Source organism: Anastrepha obliqua, chromosome 2, assembly GCF_027943255.1.
Source record: "Anastrepha obliqua isolate idAnaObli1 chromosome 2, idAnaObli1_1.0, whole genome shotgun sequence".
In the NCBI taxonomy this organism is placed as follows: domain Eukaryota; kingdom Metazoa; phylum Arthropoda; class Insecta; order Diptera; family Tephritidae; genus Anastrepha; species Anastrepha obliqua.
In genome coordinates, this window is record NC_072893.1 from 44,653,597 (window position 1) to 44,674,939 (window position 21,343).

The following is a 21,343-nucleotide window of genomic DNA, read 5'->3' on the forward strand; positions in this document are numbered from 1 at the left end:
TGGTTGCTTGGCCTAATATGTATATATATAGAACTTGAAAAGTAAGTATATTATGTATATCGAATTAAGCTTACTTTAACAATTTTCGTTTTTTCTTAACTAGAGTGACTTAACTATATGACCCGATTTAAAGTAAGTATACCAATGTACTTATGTATGGAACATATGCGCATAATCGTCAAAAAATACTCAAAATTTTTATCTCATAATTGGTTATAGTTTAAAAATACATTTTTAATTTCAATAGCAAATGTTTGTGTGCAACTTTTGTCACTTTAAAATCGAGCTACATAGTTAGTGCACCGTTGCTGTATGTATGTATCAATTAAACTAACACTAGCTGCATATTTTCATTTAAACAAAAGTATTTTAATTTCATTTGTTCCACTTCTATTCGTCTAGAGCGATCAGTGTGCATTGTCAAATCGTGCACCAATTTTAGGTACACGTGCCGAGCGTTTGCGTTTTGGCTGCTAGAAAATGTACGGTGCAATTCAATACCACTAATAGTGATCAATTAGTTACATTTCTTACCTGCTTCTTAATATCTGGACTGTTGTCCACAGCGACAGTGGCAGGTGTTGCTGTCGTTTGCTGCTGCTGCTGTGGCGCGGCAGCCATATTCGATGCTTCCGGCGTTATTTGCGAGTTGCTGACGGGTGTTGCAGTCGTTTGTTGTTGCTGCTGTTGTGGTGTGGCAGCCATATTCGATGCTTCCGACTTTATTTGCAAATTCTTGAGCTACAACGGAAATGTCAAGGCAAAATATTCAACGCTTGTGTATGTGTGCAATACTTACATTTCTTTGCAGGTACTCTACGTTCTCTTTTACAGTGCTAGTTGGTGCTACATTTCCTTTATTAGTTGGTGTTTGTGGCTGTTGATGCTGCGGCAATTGTGATGGCGATGGCTGAGCGTGCGGTTCCGTTTGCTGATGGGAATTGGGTGTGGCATGTTGTATTGAGCGCGGTTGCGGCATTAGAGGAAAGAAATCGCTGTATTTGGACATAATCAACGGCTGGCAATTTGCCATAGTGGCGCCGCCGCCGCCGCCGCCAAAGTGTAAAAGTGGCGATGGATGCACCTGTTGCTGGTGTAAAGGCAAGGGCGGCTGCAAAGGCAAATTCGATGTTGGATAATGTTGGCGACTATTTTGTGGCAGTTGTTGCGCTTGTTGCGCATCGCTGCGCCAACCAGCCGGCGGTTGAGGTAGATGCGTCTTCGACGGTTGGCCTGATGTGTTATTGTTTGGAGTTAAAAGCTGTGCAGCTGTACTGTTCAGGCCGACGCCTAGTAAACTCTTCAAGACCTGTGTCTCAGCTTGACACTCACTCATCTCGCCAACGCTAGAAGGCGCAGTATTACGAAGTAGTTTATTGCTATTTGACGGCTGTTGCATAGCCTTATCTTGCTTTCTTCCCAATAAAAGAGGTGTAGAATTGATGGCTTGGTCTTCAATGTTTCCACTGTTCTTCTCTATGATATTGTTTTTGACATTCGCTCGACCCAATTCATTTCCTGTGGTTTGCTTCATCTTTGTTTCAGCAGCTGGCATCCAGAAGTCGTCGTGACCAATAGTAACAGCGCTGCTACTTTCACCAACTTGATGTTTATTTATTGTTTGTGCCGGCAACGATGCCGCAGCCGCTGCGGGCGTTTGTTTTTGCTGCAGCATGACTACTTTTGAGTTATTGCTGCAGCTTGGCTCGTTGAAATCACGCGTTTGACTTGGTTGCTGCTGTTGTCTAGCACGTAGTGAATTGTTGCTGTTGTCATCCGTAAATCTATCATCGTTTGCGAACAGATTGAGTGCCGCATCTTGCATTTCGTTCGGTTTATTATCTGTGACAAAAAAACCAAAAAAATAAAACAAACAACAGAGGATGAACAGAATGTAAAATAGTAAATGTGCAATGAAAAAATAAATAAATATTATATGAAAAATACATTACGAAAAAAGCATAGCCACCTTGTGCGAAAATTAGCAATAGCGATGATTCCGACACTTTATAAACTCGCTCCTCTGCGATGCCGTATATATCATTGCCACCAGGCAGATGTTTATCAAAAAGCAGTTCGTAGAAAGTATCTACTGCCTTTACACACTCCAGGCGCACGGGGTTCGGATCGATTACCGGATAAACGCCTATAACTGTGGCTTTCGCTCCCAATGGCACCTTAACATTAGACATACAAAACATTAGAAATGCTGCAGTTAAGACAGTATCAAAAATAAATAAATCGTACCATATAAGTGGTTTTTACAACTACAACACGATCAAATAACTTCACAGGTCGTTTCGGTTTATACAAATTTGGCAGCGTTACGTTAGGCTTCAAGAGCAGATGAGGTTTCACTTGCAGCTTAACGGTCTTGACGGGTAGAGTCTTAAAAAAAAATATATATAAGATAAACTTGGAACAAACAACGTCATAAAAGAGGTTTCGCAAAACAGTATTTTTGTCCTACTGCATGTAGTAAAATCGCGTAAGCGGTTATCGCGCCAATCAAGAAGAAGAAGACGTAGTAAATATTACCGTTCAGCGTACCACGCACAACATACCTTTAGCTGTTCGATGGCGTCAAGCACACTCTGCACAGCCTCCTTTCCCATACTTTGTGAGCCGCATGAACGTCTGTCCGCTTGAACATGCTCTTGACTTTTTAGCCATGTGACGATTTCGTCCATCTTATGCTCGCCAACTTCTCCAGGAAATAAATCTTCCTCAAAACAAAATTCATTGCGATCAGATGAGCGACTTAAATATTCGAAAACCATTGGAAACTTCTCAAAATACGCTTGTATGAGCGCAATTGCTTTTGATGTGTAATACCATTGATTACTGATACGACGGCAATACTCAGTCCGTTCTTCTTGCTGAGATAAAAAAAGAAAAAACTTATTAAACTTCACGCGTCTTAAAATTATAAATTTAACTCACCTGCTTAGGAAATTTTAATTGTAAGCCAATATTAGTTTTAGCCACATTTTCTGGCAGCTGCGTACGTCTAGCGCCGGCTATTACCAATACCGTTCCCGTCACGCGCCCAAGGCATTTCATGTGCAAACCAATTCTGACGGATGCTTGAAAGGAGTTAATGTAGTCGCGCTCCGAATTTTGTTGAATTATTCTAGCAACGCTGAAATCTGGTTCTGGCAGAACCGTTATGTTTACTGAAATAATGTGACAATTAAATTTCGACACATTAACCAAAACTATTTACTAGGACATCTTCCTGGCTTACCTTTCAAACGACCGCATTCATATACCAGCAGCGGATTCAGTACGGTTCCTTCGCTGCCAAAATATGGGCTTCCCAAGAAAAACACAGTACTATCTGTTGGAAATAAATTTTCCACTTTTTTGGGTTGCAGCGCAAGGTTTTTTTGAACGGCAATTTCCGAAACGACTCCCTAAAAATGTAATAAACATCTTCAATATTTTAAATCTAGCGAATTGAAAAGCTATGCGCATAACCTGTGCAGGATAAGCGGTCACTGCTTGCCCCCAGGCATCGTTAATTATTATTTTTCCTTGATTGCCGCAAGTGTACGTGGAGCCGACGTGTGTGCGCACATGAACCAAAACTGTAAAGTCGTCAAATTCTATTCCCATGCGCGTTGCGAGACTAGATAAAATAAATTTTAGTTTATAACGCAATTGCACTTCAATTGAAATTCTATTGCATAGTTTCTCGAAACATTTTCACTCACTGTTCTTGTGCCGTCTTCATGTGTATTTGGAACAATTTTGGGTCCATGTCTTTCATGCCGCTCGTGTCGATGTACTTTTCTTTGCTGGATATTCCAACCACCTTAGCCTTTATTAAATGTGGCCAACCAATGTAAATACTCTGATTCAAGCACTTTTCAGCAACGCTATAGACATCGTCAAATCTTTCCCGATTTTGCGGTTTGAGTATAACACTCTCATTACGACTGGGTTGATCAAAAACGCGCACACGGGCAAACTTCACATCAAACTGTGCAATGAGTATAAAATAAAAAAATAAATACACAAATAGAAATGGCGAAAGCGTTAACGTACATCGTATTTCAAATGCTTCATTGTCGGAAATCCAGGAACGAAAAGCGTAAGATCTGGGCTCAGCAATTCCACACACACTGTCTTGTCGGACGGAATAGCGATTTCTTTCGACCAAATCTTCTGCTCAGTGCAGTATACATGGTAGAGCGCTTTCATTGAGAAAATACCTGGTACACTTCCTTGTGATTCTCGAGTGTAATCGTATTGCAGCATGGGGCCATGCTGATTTCGTCTTATTTCAGATGGTGTAAGATTTTTCTCACAATCTTTCATAGCGTTTAACAATAATTTCTACAAGTATAAAGTTAATTTTCATAAATGTGTTTAAAAATAATATATATTGACTCCGCCTACTTCATCTATAAAAGGAATTAGCACCACCGCTTCCCATTCATGCCTTTTACCATTTAAATCGGTTTCAAATTCTTGCGGATAGTATTCGAGTAGCTCACTCGTTGCACTAGTCATTAAGTCACGATAAGCGGATGGCAATAAGTCTCTGCTAGCTGCTGGCAGAACAGCCAAAAGCTTTAAGCAAACATTGGTTAGGTTTATTAAGATTTTAATTTTTGCGAATTTAGTTACCTGTTCGAATGGTAGGAATGGTTTACCCAAATTAAAATTAAATTTATAGTCCTTAAAGTTTTTCAGGTCACTGATGAATGGTGCATAATGGTGAGGATAATACCAGTCCCATGACAGAACACCTCTATAGTAGTAATCCAAAATCCACTGCAATGCTGTAATGTAGCAAATAGCCTGCTCACGTTTCGATTCACTGAAAGTAAGAATTACTATGCAATTATTAATTTCCATTAAAGTTTAACAAGCCTCACTTATTCATATCGTCCTGGTTTAATTTGTTCAGATAATAATTGCGCTTATAAGTCTCAAATTCGTCAGATATATGTTGTTCTTCGTCCGGCAAGTCTTCATCGTCATCTTCTAAAAACTGTCGGGGAGAAATAATAGAATTAGTTATTTTATCCTTGGCGGTGCGCTGCTTCACATACCTGCCTACTGCTCTCTATTAAAATAGCGAGATCAGCATCTTGATTGTCGTTCGTTATTTCGGATATATCAAAGTCGAACGCCTCATCGATGCCATTTTTTGTTTGTTTAGCTTCAAAATATTTCAAATCCGCATGGTTTTCTTGAAAAATTTTAAATTCCACGTCGGCAAGTTCAGCAAAATATTTTTCCAGACGCTCTAAGTTTAGATGCCCCTTTTCATTTATATTACCTGAAATAGTTGTTATGAAAATTATGATATTACTTGAAGCGACCTTTTTCTTGCCTCCGAGTGATGGGTAAACTTTAATGTACGTGTCATATAGCAAAGGCAGTGCATTCGAAGAAATGTGCATACACGGCAGATGTGGTATAAAATCATTGCCAACCAGAAATCCCATAAGTACCCAATCATCTATAAGATTGGATATGTCAAATTTGTCATCTATTTGTTTCAGCTTATCGAACTCCATTTCGAGATATTCGCGCATCAATCCCAAGTGTAGGAGAAAAAAGCGCGTTTCTTCAACTGCAGCCTGTTTAGCCTTTCGTCCGAATTTGACCTCTTCCCGCAATACTACGAAATGTAATTCGTGTGTGCAGAGCCCTAAAATAATCAAGTCTGCATCCAGCCCGTAGAGGCAGTGACGTGTATTGGGATCGTAGTCTTTTTTAGATTTAAGGTAACGAATATAGTCCATTATTTTGTGCTCTCCTTCACCAGGGGCCTGTAAATTTAGTACAATTATTTAAAATATTACATAACCTAATAATAAAACAAATTGAAATAGGTAAATAAACTTACATCTTGACCACTAAGTATAACGCGACATTTTTGCCATAATGGATCTGAACTTATTTTACTCTTTACAAAATAGCGTAGTGCTTCATGCAGGCGAGTCATAAACTCTGTTCCGGGCGTGATACAGTTACTGTCGAAGCGTTCATGTTCACGTACTTCGCCACGGCTTTTCGCTTTGGCTTCCAATATTTCAGCATCTTTAGCCGAACGAAAACGCCGGCTGCGTTGCTGATTCATTTTAGCGCGAGGTGCTACACCGTCAACAGCCATGAAAAATAGTTTTTGTGGCTTAATAAGGAAAAATAACTTGTCAATATAATTGAAAATTTCCTTAAAAATATTTTCTTCCGTTATGGTGAAGTGAAAGTTGCTGTCATCTGGATGTGAACACGTGTGAATGATGCCGTTCATGTCCAGATACAGATTGTCAAATTCCGGAATCTATAAAATAAAACAATAAAAATCAAATTCAAGTAGACTATACATTTTAGTTCCAGCACTTACACACTGCTCTCTTGCCAGCTCACTTAGACAAGGGTAACGTTCGCTGATGTAGCGAAAAAATTTTGGTACTCCCATGTTTGTGGTTTTGTTAACGGTATGTCACAGCCTTTAACCTAGGAATCAAATGTATATAACCTTATTAAACCTATCGGATCTCGAATGACGTTCATATAATTTATTCAAATATTTGATTAGTGCCCCATATTTTTTTGCAAGAAATTAAATCTGCAATGTCAGTAGTTTTTGTTGTTATTGCATGAAAACACTTCCACGCTTCGGAGAAAAGATCTTACCAACTACAGAAATATACAATTGCAAATATAAAAAGATTTTAATCCACTTCAATATAGAATTAAAATAATTGCGAAATATTTTGCAATGTATTCCAGTCAAGCCACTAACAAAACAATTGTACTCAGAGCACCGATTAATGCAAGGAAAAGCAAATAAAAACGAAAAATTTGGCAGTTCAATCAAAAGTCCCGTTCGATTTAAATGGCAGGTTCAGTCTAGCATTTTCTCATTAGGGTGATGATCAAGGCGAATTCATAGAAAATAACTTCGCTTTTGCAGTTGGTTTGTGTTATTTTCTTGCGATTTATTGGTTTGATTGGCAAGTTAATTGGCTTCTTTATTGACGCTTTATTTGTTCGTTTACATTTTCACTGAATTTTTGACAGTCAAACTATCAAAACGCACGTCATCTTTTATGAATTTGCCTTGCAGATGATATTTCTAACAATTTAATGACCGTATTAAAACATACCGTATTCGTGTACCGTATGTTTGAAAGAGATACGGGTAGAAAAAATTCGTACCGAAAATTTTTTCCTTTGTGTATGTGTTATTGAAGGTCGAGCAAAAAAAAAAAAAACAAAAATACTAAATTAAGTAAGAATTGTCATACTTACAAAGCTTTTTCACACTCAAAATACAAATTAACAAATCAATTAAAATATGATTGAAATATCAATTGAATTAATATAACTTGTTAAATATCATATATGTATTTCAGTGTTTTGAGTTTAAATTAAAATTAATTATTTCGCTTATATGTGTTGTTTGCTGTTGCAATTCGACGAAGAATCTCCTCACTGCTGGAGTGGATTTTAATAAACCTCCTTCGATTAGTTGATTAATTTATTTATTTGCATATATAGGCTATGAAATAATAATTTCTTGCAGACTATTTAACAATTATACCTAAATTAGGGCCTCGCATTCCTATTATCAGTAAAAACTTGTTTCAGGCAAAGAAAGATCAAGATCGATAGATTTTGAGATTTTGTTATATTCGCAAATAGCCTTCTCACATGTATCTTACTGGAAATCTAAGAGTACAGCTTAAGGTGAGTGTATACTATCAGGTTCTGCAAACCCTCGCGCTTCTAGCATTACAATTGAGACAACTTAAGTAAATCAGTCATCTGAAACAAAAATTCTTTAATTATAGGCATAAACTAAGTAAGTTTTGCAAATGATATCTTAATGAAAATAGTCTGTGCTTTACGATGCGGGATTCCACATTGCACATCAACATTTTATATAGCATAACATTTTAAATAATAGAGACATTGGAAACAAATACAATGTTGTCGCTATTGTTGGAGACTTTATTTAACATTACATCATATACGAAATAAAAAAATTGAAAATTAAAAATTTCCAAACTAAAAAAATCTAAAAGAGTAAAAAAAGCGCATAGCGAATTCATAGAAGGTGACTTTACTAGAGTAACGACAATATTTACATACCTTTTGGGTTTGCTATTTGGTGTTTTGAATGTTAAAATTAATCAGAATGTAAACAAATTTACAAAGGAACAGCAAAAAAACTGATCACTTTGACATTCAAACTTTCAAATCATAAGAAAAAAGAATCAGCTGCTGTACTACTATCATCCAAAAATGCTATCACCTCAATGGATTCGCCTTGATTTGATGTGAACAAATTCACACAGAGTTGCAATAGAATTCATTTTGTACAGTATCTTTCAGGTTTAATAAGTCCAACTCAAGTAAATACTCCATTCATAAAAGTACGCATTTCGTTCATGTTACAAATAATACGTAATGCAATTATTCTAGAATGTTGCACCGAATCGCGGATAACCTTATTAAACCATTTTCAGTTTAAATTAAATCTTTTCCAAATTAAACGAAACCTATTTTAAGCTAAGCGAAACATTTTTCAAATTAAATTAAACTATTACCAAATTCTGCGGAACATTATTCAAATTAAGTAAACCATTTGATAATTAATTGTACAAAATTACAACTGGCTCAGAATTACAAAATTCATTTTCAATTATTGATAATGCCAGAATCCATATACAAAATATAATAGATATACATTAAAATGTTTATCAGCTTACTATCGTACACTCTCATTGTTTGAATATTAGTCAACTGTTTATTTAATGTTTCGATGAAAAAAACACATGATTTTTAATTTACATATTTCTTAAAATTTTCTTATAATTGCATCACTTTTCAGAAGCAATTTTTTCAAAATCTTATGGCCTATACTAACACAGTTAAGCTTAAAATGTTCTTCACAATTAAAAGTTCACCAAGGCCATTTATCAGCTTGTCAAAGACATCGAAATGGTGTTAAATATCCGTAGTTAAAATTGTGTTCAAATACCATTTTAGTACGCAACTAATTTTATATTTATATTAAATAATATAATATCATATTTATTAAGATGCCAAAAGTGTGGAAAAAGTATACATTGCATAACTTTAAATAAGTTTACATTTATTTCTAATAAATTTATTATTCACGTTTAAAGCTCGCAAACATTTATGGCTCCAACGCTCACACAACTAAAAAAAAGTGCCATAATATTAAAATATCTTACTGGTTGCTTAAAATTCCAACACTGTTCCCAGGCATATGCACGAAGTATACCGTCAACTCGCCATCCACTCGTGTGGACTTCAAATTCGGAATGTCAAATAGTATTGCTTCTTTTTTCGCTGTCTGCATATTTTTCCAGTAATTAATTAGTAAAAAAGTCTTTGTAAACAATAGTAAAGCAGTTATTGCTAATATTAGCAATTAAGTTCAATTTCTAAAATTGATTTTACATTATTTGTGATGTGTAGAAATTGAAAAGTTCGAGATTTTTAAACAAAAAACATGCTCCGACGCGAGCAACGCCTTCGGTGAATAGCAGCGGAGGAGCAGCGCCTAAGCCCCACAGTTAACCCAACCCAAAAGAAAAAATTCTTGAAACTTCGTTGGGGTATAAACGCCATAGATTTATGTAAAGCAAAAATAAAAACAGTAAAAGTGCAAGAAAAAATTATTTCTTAAGAATATAGTTGTACAGCAGAAAGCAATTAAAGAAATTAAGCACTTATCGAATTTAAGTAACACACACAAACACACAACAAAATGGATGCAGATAAGAATAGTCATGAAACAAAAGTCATCTATCACATTGATGACGAGACTACCCCTTATTTGGTGAAAATTCCCATACCCTCAGCGCAAGTGACATTAAAGGACTTCAAAATGGTGCTCAATAAACAAAACAACAACTACAAATATTTCTTCAAATCAATGGATGCGGATTTTGGTGTTGTAAAAGAAGAGATTGCAGATGACTCCACCATACTACCATGTTTTAATGGACGTGTAGTTTCTTGGCTGGTTTCAGCTGATGGTACAAATCAATCTGATAACTGCTCCGAGTTGCCGGCCAGTGAGTGCGAGGTACGTCCAAATATGCGTGGTGCTCAACAGCAGAAAATCGGCAGCGGCGGAGTTGCTGGTATGATGGGAGTAGGCATGTCCGCTATGGGTGTTGGAGGTGGTGGAGGCGGTGTTGTCGGCGTGGGTATAGCGAACACGGGTGTAATAACAAATCCGATGATGCAGCATCCTCTTACATATCAGTCTGCTTCGGTGCTGTCAAGTGACTTGGATTCAACCAGCTTGTTTGGCACCGAATCTGAAATTACACTTGATCGCGACATGACAGACTATAGCAGCGTTCAAAGGTTGCAGGTGCGTAAGAAACCACAGCGGCGTAAAAAACGAGCTCCAAGCATGTCACGCACATCTAGTTATTCATCGATAACCGATTCGACAATGTCATTGAATATCATTACTGTATCCATTAACATGGAGGCGGTTAACTTCCTTGGCATTTCAATTGTGGGTCAATCGAACCGTGGCGGTGATGGCGGAATTTATGTAGGCAGCATAATGAAGGGTGGCGCTGTTGCGTTGGATGGACGCATTGAACCTGGCGATATGATACTTCAAGTCAATGAAGTGAACTTTGAAAACATGACCAATGATGAGGCTGTGCGCGTTCTGCGTGAGGTTGTGCAGAAGCCTGGACCCATTAAATTGGTGGTCGCCAAATGCTGGGATCCGAATCCAAAAGGTTACTTTACCATACCGCGGACTGAGCCGGTTCGTCCCATCGATCCTGGCGCTTGGGTTGCACACACTCAAGCACTGACTGCACATGATAGTATTATACCCGATATACCAGAGCCGATTAAGGAACGACTGGATCAAAATAATTTAGAGGAAATTGTGAAGGCAATGACAAAACCTGATAGTGGTTTAGAAATACGAGATCGAATGTGGCTCAAAATAACCATACCGAATGCATTTATTGGCGCCGATGCTGTAAATTGGGTGCTGGAGAACGTAGAGGATGTGCAAGATCGTCGTGAGGCACGTCGCATTGTATCGGCAATGCTGCGCAATAACTACATTAAACATACCGTTAACAAGCTAACATTCTCTGAACAGTGTTATTATGTGGTTAATGACGATCGTAATACCAATTGTCGTTCCAACATTAGTCATGCTGATACGGAAAGCATTACCAGCGACATTGGACCACTGCCGAATCCACCTATTTATATGCCATACTCAGCCACCTATAATCCCAGTCACGGTTATCAGCCCATACAATATGGATTAACAGAGCGACACATCTCATCCGGTTCGAGTAGCTCAGATGTGTTGACGAGCAAGGATATATCAGCATCGCAAAGCGACATAACATCGGTTATACACCAGACCAACCAAATGACCATAGCACATGGCTCAAATAAATCTTCCGGTTCGTCAAATCGCGGCACCAACGAACAAGATGCGTCGGTTTTTAATTACGTATTGTAGAAATTGCAATGAAATTGTGTTTATTCTTTTTATATACAAGTACATACACACATAATTATACATAAATACATTACATGCATACATACATAATTTTGGATAAAATTTGGAGAATTTAGTAACCACAATAATAATAAAAATAAATAAATACAACATAACGATAACCTTAAAAATACAAATAAAAGAATTTCTGATTTATCATTTATTAGATATTTTAGATTATACACACTTGGAAGATTTATCGAATTGCATGTAGTATGTATGTATATACATATATATTTATAAATACGCAGACATCAATTTAATGTGAGCTGACCTTATTAGTGGCAAAACATGCTGTTGGCAATCATAAAAAGAGGGTGTTAACTAAAAGGCTTATTCATTGGTATAAGATGATTACGAAACCAAGGAAAGGCACTTTTAGTATAACTAACAACCGTTGGTTGTTACTAATGGAAATCAACCTACTAACCTACTGCATTTTTCACCAGAAACTTGAAGCTAAAGCTGAAAAAATGTGCTGCTCCATTTCTTCCTAAATTTTTTTCTTAATCAATTTTTATATATACAGTATCGGACGAAACATTTGCAACTAAAATGTGGGCAATGAAAACTTTCGATTGCTCAGCCGTTATTTGTTTGGAGCCTGTTAATTTCACTTTATTTGTAATAAAAGATGTTGATTTACGTTAATAAAACAAATTTATTCAAATTCAACAGTTCATATCTTAAATTTAAAAATCAAATGTGTCCAACACCTGTATCTAATAAGACAAAACAATTGCAACTAAAGGAAATCAGTAAACTATTTTTATTAAACTTAGTATTTCGTGGCAAAACCATTGCTCTGAATAACAGCACTGCATCGTCTCGGAATTGAAGCTATCAAATTGTCAACTATCGTTTGTGGTATATTTCTCCATGCCTCCAGGACTCTTTGGAAAAATTGGTCAGTATTTGCCACATTAGTCCGATCAATTATCTTTTTTACTATTTCCCATAGGTTTTCTATGGGGTTAAGATCTGGGGATTGTGGGGGCCACTCCATTACGTCCACTTTATTCCTCTGGAACCATGATTTCAGGACCTTCGCCGTATGCTCCGGGTCATTATCCTGTTGGAAGACCCACTTCAAGGGCATTTCCCACTCAGCATGCGGCAGCATTACCGATTCCATAATGTCCCTGTAAACGTACTGGTCCATTATGCCCATAATACAATGGAGTGGTCCCAAACCAGGAGCAGAAAAGCATCCCCAGACCATAATGTAAGCACTATGCTTAACAGTCTTTACACAGTATGATTTTTGAAGACGCTTGTTACGTGGGCGTCGAACGTAGGATACGCCATCACTTCTGACCAAATTAAATTTGGATTCGTCGCTGAAAAGAACAGCTTTCCACTTGCTTAGTGGCCAATCTATGTGATCCCTTGCGAACTGCAATCGTTTTGGTTGGTTACGCTTACTAATAAGCGGCTTCTTTGTGGGTCGGTACGTCCGTAAATCAGCTTCAGCCAGGCGACGACTGGCAGTTTTTGAGCTGATTGGTAACCCAAGCTCCTTTACCAATTGGGGGGGCACTTCTAAATTGATATTTTTTTACCTCTCTCGCTATTAGTTTGTCAGTTCTTTCATCCGTTTTTCTTGGTCGGCCTCCTCGATGCACCACCGCGATAGTTTTGTTTTTGAAAATTTGAAATTGTTTTATGAATATTATATTTTATGGATATATCTTTCTGGGTCATTCCTTGGTTATATTCATCTACAACACGCGCGCGTAATACTTCACCGAACTTATTTCGAGCCATTACTTCATTTAACTCAACTTTACAAAAAAATTGTGTTATCGCCACAAATTCTGCACAAAACTGATGTTCACAAATTGACACGATTAAACTAAACTCAGAACAGTTAAAAAACAAAACCAAGCTCAAGCATTTTTACCGTTATATAGCTAAGCTCACAAGGTTGCAATTGTTTTGTTGCTCATAGTTGCCAGATAATTTAATTTTTTTTTTAAATACAGCTATAAAAAGGAAAAGATTTTTTGGAAAATATTACTCAGATGCTCTAGTATCCATATCATGAAATTGAATTGCAATTGAGTGAAGAATGACATTATGACAAAAAATAAATTGAAGGCTGCATTGCAGTTGTAAATGTTTTGTCCGATACTGTACATACATTTACTGGTATTCTTTAAATGTTCGTGCAAAGCTATTAATTATAACAATAAGAGAGAGATAGGAACATGAACTAGCTTTAAGCTGGGACTGAACAGTTATTAGTTTTATCACAATAACAGTTATGATATGAGAAATATTTTTTATTTCGCCGTTGAGAGTTATATCCTCATACATATGCGGGGAAAGCTGCTGAAGTGACAGTCCTTGGTCGCATATAAATCCGGGTCGCTCCAATTACGTAGAAGCGAAGTAAATATAAAAATAATATTTCCGTTACAAGAAGTGTTATTGCCCAAGGTTTATTTTTTTACGTTGCCTGATAACTAATATGCAGGAGTTTTCCTTACTAACAATTATTAATAATCTGAAATGTAAACTTTACATAACGGCTTGTCACAATAACACAGATATTTATCTCTAACTTGGTTTAAGTTAATCGTATCTCTGAGTAGAACCATTGAGTAACATCATAGAGCCACAGTCTCAGTACTAGCACCTCATTGCTCTCGAGCTTCCACTCAGTCGAACAGTTTATTTCATAATCAAATCATTTATTTCGATTTCTCGAACGAAAGGTGCTAAGAATGCCTTCAAGTATGGCTATGTTCAGAAACGCATTATGATGCGCAGTACTTGCAGCGCTGGCAGCACTGTCAATGTGACAATTCATGCAACTGATAGATTTGTTGAAAAATTGCAAATAGATTTGTTGCATTTATGAACGCCCTGTGCAGTAAAATGGAATTGCTACTAAGTTTGGTCATGGACGATGTATGTGAGGAAAAACCGATAGTCTTTTATTAAATTTAAGAAAAAAAAAAAACCGTGCTAAGCTTAAAAGAAGGACTTATCTTGTCAAAAGTTTAATATCAAAAAATTGATTTTAAGTCTAAAAGCGCTTTTATTCTTTCTTTCTCTAAAGCAAGTTTTTCTCTCTCCACAGCCAAGACTTCATCGTGCCGGGCCTGTTCTTTTATCGCCTCATCTTCTAAAAAATTCATAATTTCGCTATTTGCAGTTTTTCGAGACTGTGCGGTTGTACGACTTGAAGTTTGTGGAGAATTTGATGGCTCAACATCATTAGGTTCCGTTAATATCGACATCGGCAGCTCAACTGAGCTTTGTAAATTTTGAGTGGGCACATTGATTGAGTGCCTGGTACCATACACCTCATCAAAGTCTTCGTAGTGAAGCCATGATGTTGATTCTCTACCGGATGTATTGTTTCTGTTTTTTTATTCGCTTATATGTGATGAGTAAATTAGAAAATTTTCGCTGGGCGATGTTTCTATCTATTTTTAAATCTTTATTAACTTTTTTTACTTCATCTACGACCTTAGCCCAGAGCACGTTCTTTTTCCTCCTTCCCGACGTGAACTCGTTCTCCATGCTCAGTCGGACTCTGAGCAGTTATTTTATCTCCGATGTACTAAAGTAATCACTAAAACCAAGAAAAGTATAATAAAAAAAGTTTAAATAACGTATTTTTCATCAATTTTTGTATTAAAAGCTAAAATAAATAATCATCAGACATTGTACTAGCGTATTTATTGGCAGTGTGAAAATTTTTGCTGCAAATAATGCACGACTTTTGATACAAAAATGACGTTTAAGAACGCGTTGCATTTGCAGTACTGCCATATTTGCATTTTTGAACGCACTGCTCACTCTGAAATGGTATGTTGCGCATTATAATGCATTGTTGAACATACCCTATTACATATAGATTACATATATATAAATATACATATATAGATTGGCAACGGGAATAAATCCTTCTGCGCTTTAGTTATGAGGCAAAGTTAAAAATAAACTTTGGGAAATAATTCTTAATGACTAAGTGTTTCTAATCTAATAACTGCTATGAAGAAACTTTTCCGTCAAACTTCGGAATTCAGGCAACCTTTACAATTTATAACTTCGAGATAACTTTTATTTTTGGTCCCTTGTTGATTATTTATTAACTCGTTGATGTAACAACATAATATTTTGAGGAATGTTGCTGAAGGGACTATCATTGGCGGACTTAAATTCGAGTTGTTTCGGTAACGTAGCACCGACTCTCCGGGGAGCTATGTTTCGGTATGTTATTTTCTCGTCGTTCCTAGGTGGAACATAGGGCTTCAATAAACAATTTAGGCTAGATTTGGTTAAAGCTAGGAATTTCACTTCTCGCCAAAAGCGGCCTGCTTGTAGCGCTTCTGCTTCGCCTAGTCGCCTCTACGTGTTCGAGGGGCTTCCCTGCGAGTTCCAGTGTGAAGCTGCTTTGGTGATGTCTCCATTTCCAACTTAGAATTTCTGCTTGCATACATAACATTTATTTTCAATAAAGAGCTATTGGTAAAAAAATATTAAATTATTATTTTTGTTTGTATTCCATTTCGTTTACCTATGTTTAAAATAGTCACCCAAATACTCATCATCAAAAAACCAATTAAAAAATTAATTTCAGTTAAATAATAACGAAATTTAAGTAACTATTTCATTAAAAAAAGCGTAAAAGTGCATTTGAAAAATTAATATTTTGTCAAATGATAATCATTAGCAAGAAAATCTGGGTCTCCTCGAGGTGATAGTTCAAATTTCGACTGCACGATTGGCTTTCTTTGGCTTCTGGAAATAGGCTTATCTTTAAAAAACTTAGTTACAATTGTAGACGAGTTCACATTATTTTCCACGAAGTAAAAAATAAAAATAAAAATTGTTCACGACAAAGCCACCATTTTTCTTAACTGCAGTCTCGAAATAGCTTCACTGCGACCTCTAATTTTAGGCTTTGTTCTTTGGTATGCAGCAACTCTCATTCGTGAGAACGGCTACTCTTCCTTTTGAATAAATTTATATATGAATCCGTAGGGTAAGGAAGGTTTGCTGGCACCAAACTATGGGGCTACGCTATACGAAATCCTTACTGGGAGGGCACAACTAAAAGAGGTTTAAAAAGCACATAACCCTCCTTAAGGATAAACTGAGAATGCTCACAGTCCACTGCAGACTGCGTAGTCATCTGCACATGATCGGGATATGGTCACCTGATTCTTGTCGTTTCTGCGTCCTATCTCAGGAGACTCCAATTCCGCTTCTCCTTGAAAGTAGCGTTATAGGTCGGAGAAGGTTGAGACATCTCGGCCCACTGCAGCCGGAAGAAAGGCATATACGCTCAATCCAACCCAGCGCTATCTCCAGTTTCATAAGGGAACTGGGTCTGGATGAGGTACTGTGATGAGTAGAGGGCACAAAAGGTCTTAAGATCGAAGTGCAAACCTCATAAAAAATCTAATCTATTCTCTAAAATCTACTCTGTTTTACTTGAAATGTTGATTGTGAAACTGCCCACTTGAACTGTCATTTTTGTGCACACTGAAATAGCGGCACGTTAGGAACAAGTTATACGAAGGGTTCCCTAACTAAGTATGATGGTACGCACTGTATAGGTTCCCTTCTTCAAGTTCAATGTGAAGTTTTGTTGTATTTCGATAGCGATAATACAAATGCCAAAGAAACTGAAATCTGATTAGCCTTATTCAATGTTCTGTTGTTGTTGTTCCAGTTGTAGCGGCATAGGCGTATACGACATATACGACAAATGCAGCTGAAGTGACAGATCTTGGCCGAATATAAATCCGGTCATGCCGGTAATGTAGAACCGACTGCCGTGCAAACGCTGGTGCTTTCGAGCCATAAATAGTTCTAACTCGCTCTAGGAAGAAAGATGTATGAAGGAATCGAATCAAAGAAGTTTAAAGATCTGAGTGCAAAACGAAGAAAGAAAGAAGTCTACTGATGTGGCACGGATTATAAGGCCGCCATTTTTTTTTTGTCGGGGCAACTAGCAAGTGCAGCACTCAGACATTAATTGAGTCCATTGTACTACACTTGGATTCCCTTTTAATTTTCTTTAAATCTACCCAATCTCCGAAGAAATCTGAGTAAATCTTGCGGTGCCGAGGAGCCAAGATGGTCGCTTCTTAACACATCAGTGTCAAAGACCTCAAACCTGATCCGACCGAACGAAGGCTGGGCAGACGCACAGGAAGTGGTCCGCCGTCTGCAGAGTACATTTCCATGTGCTTTGCCCACAGAAAGCGGCCCGCCATCAGTCCAACCAGCCGTCTGCAGTCCCTTCTGCTTAATGGCCGGCATACTCTAACTTAGATCGTATGAGTGAAGTAAATAGTGACTTTAAAGTGTATGGATCCGTAAAATCGAAAGCAAAAAGCAACGGATACGATTAGGCGATGACGAAGTACAAATGACGAAGAAACTGAAAAGTGGAGTCAAAGCTTACTCTTAAATCTATAATGGCATGAAGAGTAATTAGACGTGAGTTCTTTACAAAATGTGAGGTAGAGCTTAAATGATTAGACTTAGAGAATGACGCATGCGAGCATTTCTTAATATTTAGCTGAAGTAGATTCCTATCACACCATGCCACGACGTTGTTGAGGTCTGATACTACAATACAATACTAATACAATATGAGATTTTATAGTGGTATTGTATGGAATGGCTCAGAAATTTCAGTTACATGCAAAACAAACTTAGATCACCAACAGGGATGTTTATTGTCGCCAATACTATTTGTGCTTTACATAAATGACTTGCATGAAAGCTTAGAAGGAGGACTAAACATAGAAGGGAAAAATATTAGACTTCTAATGTATGCGGATGATATCATTTTATCAGCGGATCACCCAGGCAAACTGCACTGATGATTAATAACCTTGAAAGCTACTGCAACCTGTGGAATCTTGAAGTAAACCGCTCAAAGTCTCAAATAATGGTGTTCAGAAAAGGTGGGAAACTTAGTAAGGTGGCGTCCATAAATTACGTGAGGTGTTTTTTTTCAATTTTCTGTACCTCCCTCCCCCTCTGATGAGATGTCGTGAGATTTTATTCAACCCCCTCCCCATCCCCCAATCTCACGTGAGATTTTTCAAAATGTGGGTTTCTTATGTAAGCGCGTTAGATTGTTATTGTAAAAAGAAAAAAAAAAAAATTGCTTCGTGCTTTTATTTACGACTAGTTAAGACTAAAAAAAAATTTTACAATACGAGTAGAAGACTTAAATCGTAACTACTAAATGAATTTCCGTCATGTTCTTTTAAGTCCGGAATTATCAAACGTCAATCAACCTAAGTGATGGGGTATGGAGGTGGCAGAAAACGGTCGTGAAGAATCATATGCAGATCACTCCGGCGTGGGCTGCAGCAGTTCTGATCATCGCATTTCACAACCTAAAAAAAAAATTAAAAACAATTTCCCTTTGTAACTCTGACATTCGCGCTCGTTAAAAAACTAAAAAAAAAAAAAATAAAATAGGCACGCATAAAAATTTGATATGAATCAACTGCAATGTACCTGGAGTAAATATTGGCTCTCTCTAAACAAAGAAGTTTGGAACCTGTCCGTGTGTCGCTGCCACTCAGCTCGTACGCTCTTGTTCATCGAGTCGCACGTTCGGCTGATAGTGGCGCGAAAACAAACGACGGGCTACACTGTACCGTAAATTCAGATTAAATTGAGCTATTTGGTATCAAACAAATATGGTGGTTTGACAGCAGTAATGTATACTGTCGAAGTATGAATGAAATTATTTTCTTTCGAACGAATTAGTGAATGATCTTAATCATACTACGATTACGCTTAAGATTAAATCTTAAGCATGTACAATCTGGATAATGGACCAAAATAGTATAATTTTTTTTGTTTCAATCAGAAAAAAAATTGCGTGATATTTACCGAGATCGCCCCTTCTCTCCAACGTAAGATTAGATGAGATTTGACTCGACCCCCTCCCCCCTTAAATATCTCACGTAATTTATGGACGCCCCCTAAAGAGAAGAAATGGTATTATAGTAAGGAAGATATACAGACTGTGTCTCGATATACTTACTTAGGAGTGGAAATAACACCTCAGATGAGTTTTAAAAAACATGTTGAAAACAGAATAGCTGCAGTAAGGTTAGGTTAGGTTAGCCTGGTTGGCAATAAGCCACGCATAGACCTTTTGGTCCCTAGCGATACCAGATAGAGACCGAACTCTATGAATCCCTAAAGTAGACATCGTGTAGGATGTCAGCGCTTTTGGCGAATCTAAGTAGGTCTGGGAGTTCCGCTTTTGAGACGTCTTCCAGACCCTCAAACAGTGGGGCTCCCAGGCATCTTAGTCGCGTTTTTGATAATGCCGGACAAACGCACAGAAGGTGTTCTAGAGTCTCCTCAACATCCTCTCTGCATTTTCTGCATTTGTCCGTGTTAGCAATCCCTATCTTGTACGCATGTGCAGCCAATAGATTGTGACCTGTTAGCATACCTATGATAGTTCTGCATTCCTTTCGCGAGAGCGTAAGTACGAATTGAGTGAGTTTTTTGTCGTTGGTTCTACACATGAGTTTTGCTGTTTTGCATGTGGTCAGGTTAGTCCACCTAGCTTTCACTTGCCTTTTCATGTGGTCGTCCATTTCATTGTATATTGTGTTTAGCGGTCTCGGTATGTCGTTCTCTTGTTCAAATGGTAGTCTCACAGCACTTTTTGCTATCTCATCTACTATTTCGTTCCCTATAATGCCTTTGTGACCAGGTACCCAGTAGATATGCAGCCTACTGTTTTCGGCTAGCCTTTCTATGGCCTCCCTGCTCCGTCGAACATTTTTGGATTTAATACAATATGAGCTTATTGCTCTTATTGCTGCTTGACTATCCACGTATATATTAATTGTTGAGTTCTTTCTTGTTCTAGTGTAGGCTAGCTCCGCGGCCTTCCCCACAGCAAAAACTTCCGCTTGGAAAATACTGCTGTGGTCTGGCAGCTTGATAGACTGCCTTATAGCTGCAGTAAAGAATGGTATTAATGCTTCGTGGACTTGTCTTTTAAAAAAGCAAGAAATTTTATAATAATTGAAGCTAAATGGAAACTTTTTCTAGCAGTTTGTTGTTCAATACAATCATACGCAGCACAGTTGTGGGGTTTCGGGTGGTTTGAAGAAGTTTAGATATTGCAAAAGTATTTTGTAAAGCGAATTCTGAAGCTACAATCACATATGCTTACATACATACTTTTTTTGGAAACCGGCATGCAAGAAAATCATTTGTTCACTTTAGAACTGTTCCATAAGTATATGCACAGAATTTTGTTTATATACTCAGAAAATCGGCTGCCACATTATATGTCCAAAATTGTTATAAAGAAAGAAGTCCTCTGGGCTAGAGGTGACATGGTAATTTTAAATAACAACAGATTTGGCACAGAAAATAAAACTTGTTGAATATGTAATTTAGGCGAGCTTGAAAACATAGCACATTTCCTGGCGCACTGCCCAATATGACGAGAATACAGAAAAGTCTTTTTCGGAAAATATACCTTAAATGATTCATAACTGATTGAGATTCTCAATGGGGAAAATTATCATTGGGATACATTTTTGCGTTTAATTAAATATGCATCTAGATATAGAGATTACTTAATAAAAAAGTTTAACTGGTTTTAAAAACCGTAAACTGAATAATAGTTTTGTACGAAAAATAAATCGACAGGCGGCTCATGCCATTGTAGTTAAATTACACTGTGCTACAAAAACAAAAAAAACAAAATACACCTGACAAATTACACACTGCAGGTTGTTTATATGGTCGAAT

At 37.3% G+C, this 21,343-nt stretch overlaps 2 protein-coding genes across 4 annotated transcripts; one reads left to right on the forward strand and one right to left on the reverse strand.

Annotated features, from left to right (window-relative positions):
* Nucleotides 1-162: 162 nt before the first annotated feature.
* Nucleotides 163-6,847, reverse strand: LOC129237282 (5'-3' exoribonuclease 1). 3 transcript variants are annotated; one of them, XM_054871933.1, is made up of 19 exons: nt 6,661-6,847; nt 6,368-6,480; nt 5,867-6,304; nt 5,348-5,789; nt 5,064-5,293; nt 4,887-5,002; nt 4,636-4,828; nt 4,405-4,578; nt 4,051-4,341; nt 3,717-3,985; nt 3,481-3,631; nt 3,248-3,416; nt 2,944-3,176; nt 2,565-2,879; nt 2,248-2,388; nt 1,970-2,177; nt 800-1,842; nt 535-741; nt 163-470 (listed from the first exon to the last, which is right to left on the reverse strand). In XM_054871933.1, the coding sequence occupies exons 2-19, from the start codon at nt 6,440-6,442 to the stop codon at nt 408-410; spliced, it is 4,758 nt and encodes a 1,585-aa protein (XP_054727908.1). In that variant the 5' UTR covers nt 6,443-6,480; nt 6,661-6,847; the 3' UTR covers nt 163-407. The 3 variants fall into 3 exon arrangements, with proteins under 3 accessions (XP_054727908.1, XP_054727906.1, XP_054727907.1); XM_054871931.1 differs by having other exon boundaries at nt 163-473; XM_054871932.1 differs by having other exon boundaries at nt 163-473; nt 6,368-6,592.
* A 2,472-nt stretch (nt 6,848-9,319) lies between these two features.
* Nucleotides 9,320-11,705, forward strand: LOC129238728 (segment polarity protein dishevelled). Its single transcript, XM_054873877.1, has one exon. It carries the CDS (start codon nt 9,770-9,772, stop codon nt 11,519-11,521), a length of 1,752 nt encoding a protein of 583 aa, XP_054729852.1. The 5' UTR covers nt 9,320-9,769; the 3' UTR covers nt 11,522-11,705.
* The last annotated feature ends 9,638 nt before the right edge of the window (nt 11,706-21,343 follow it).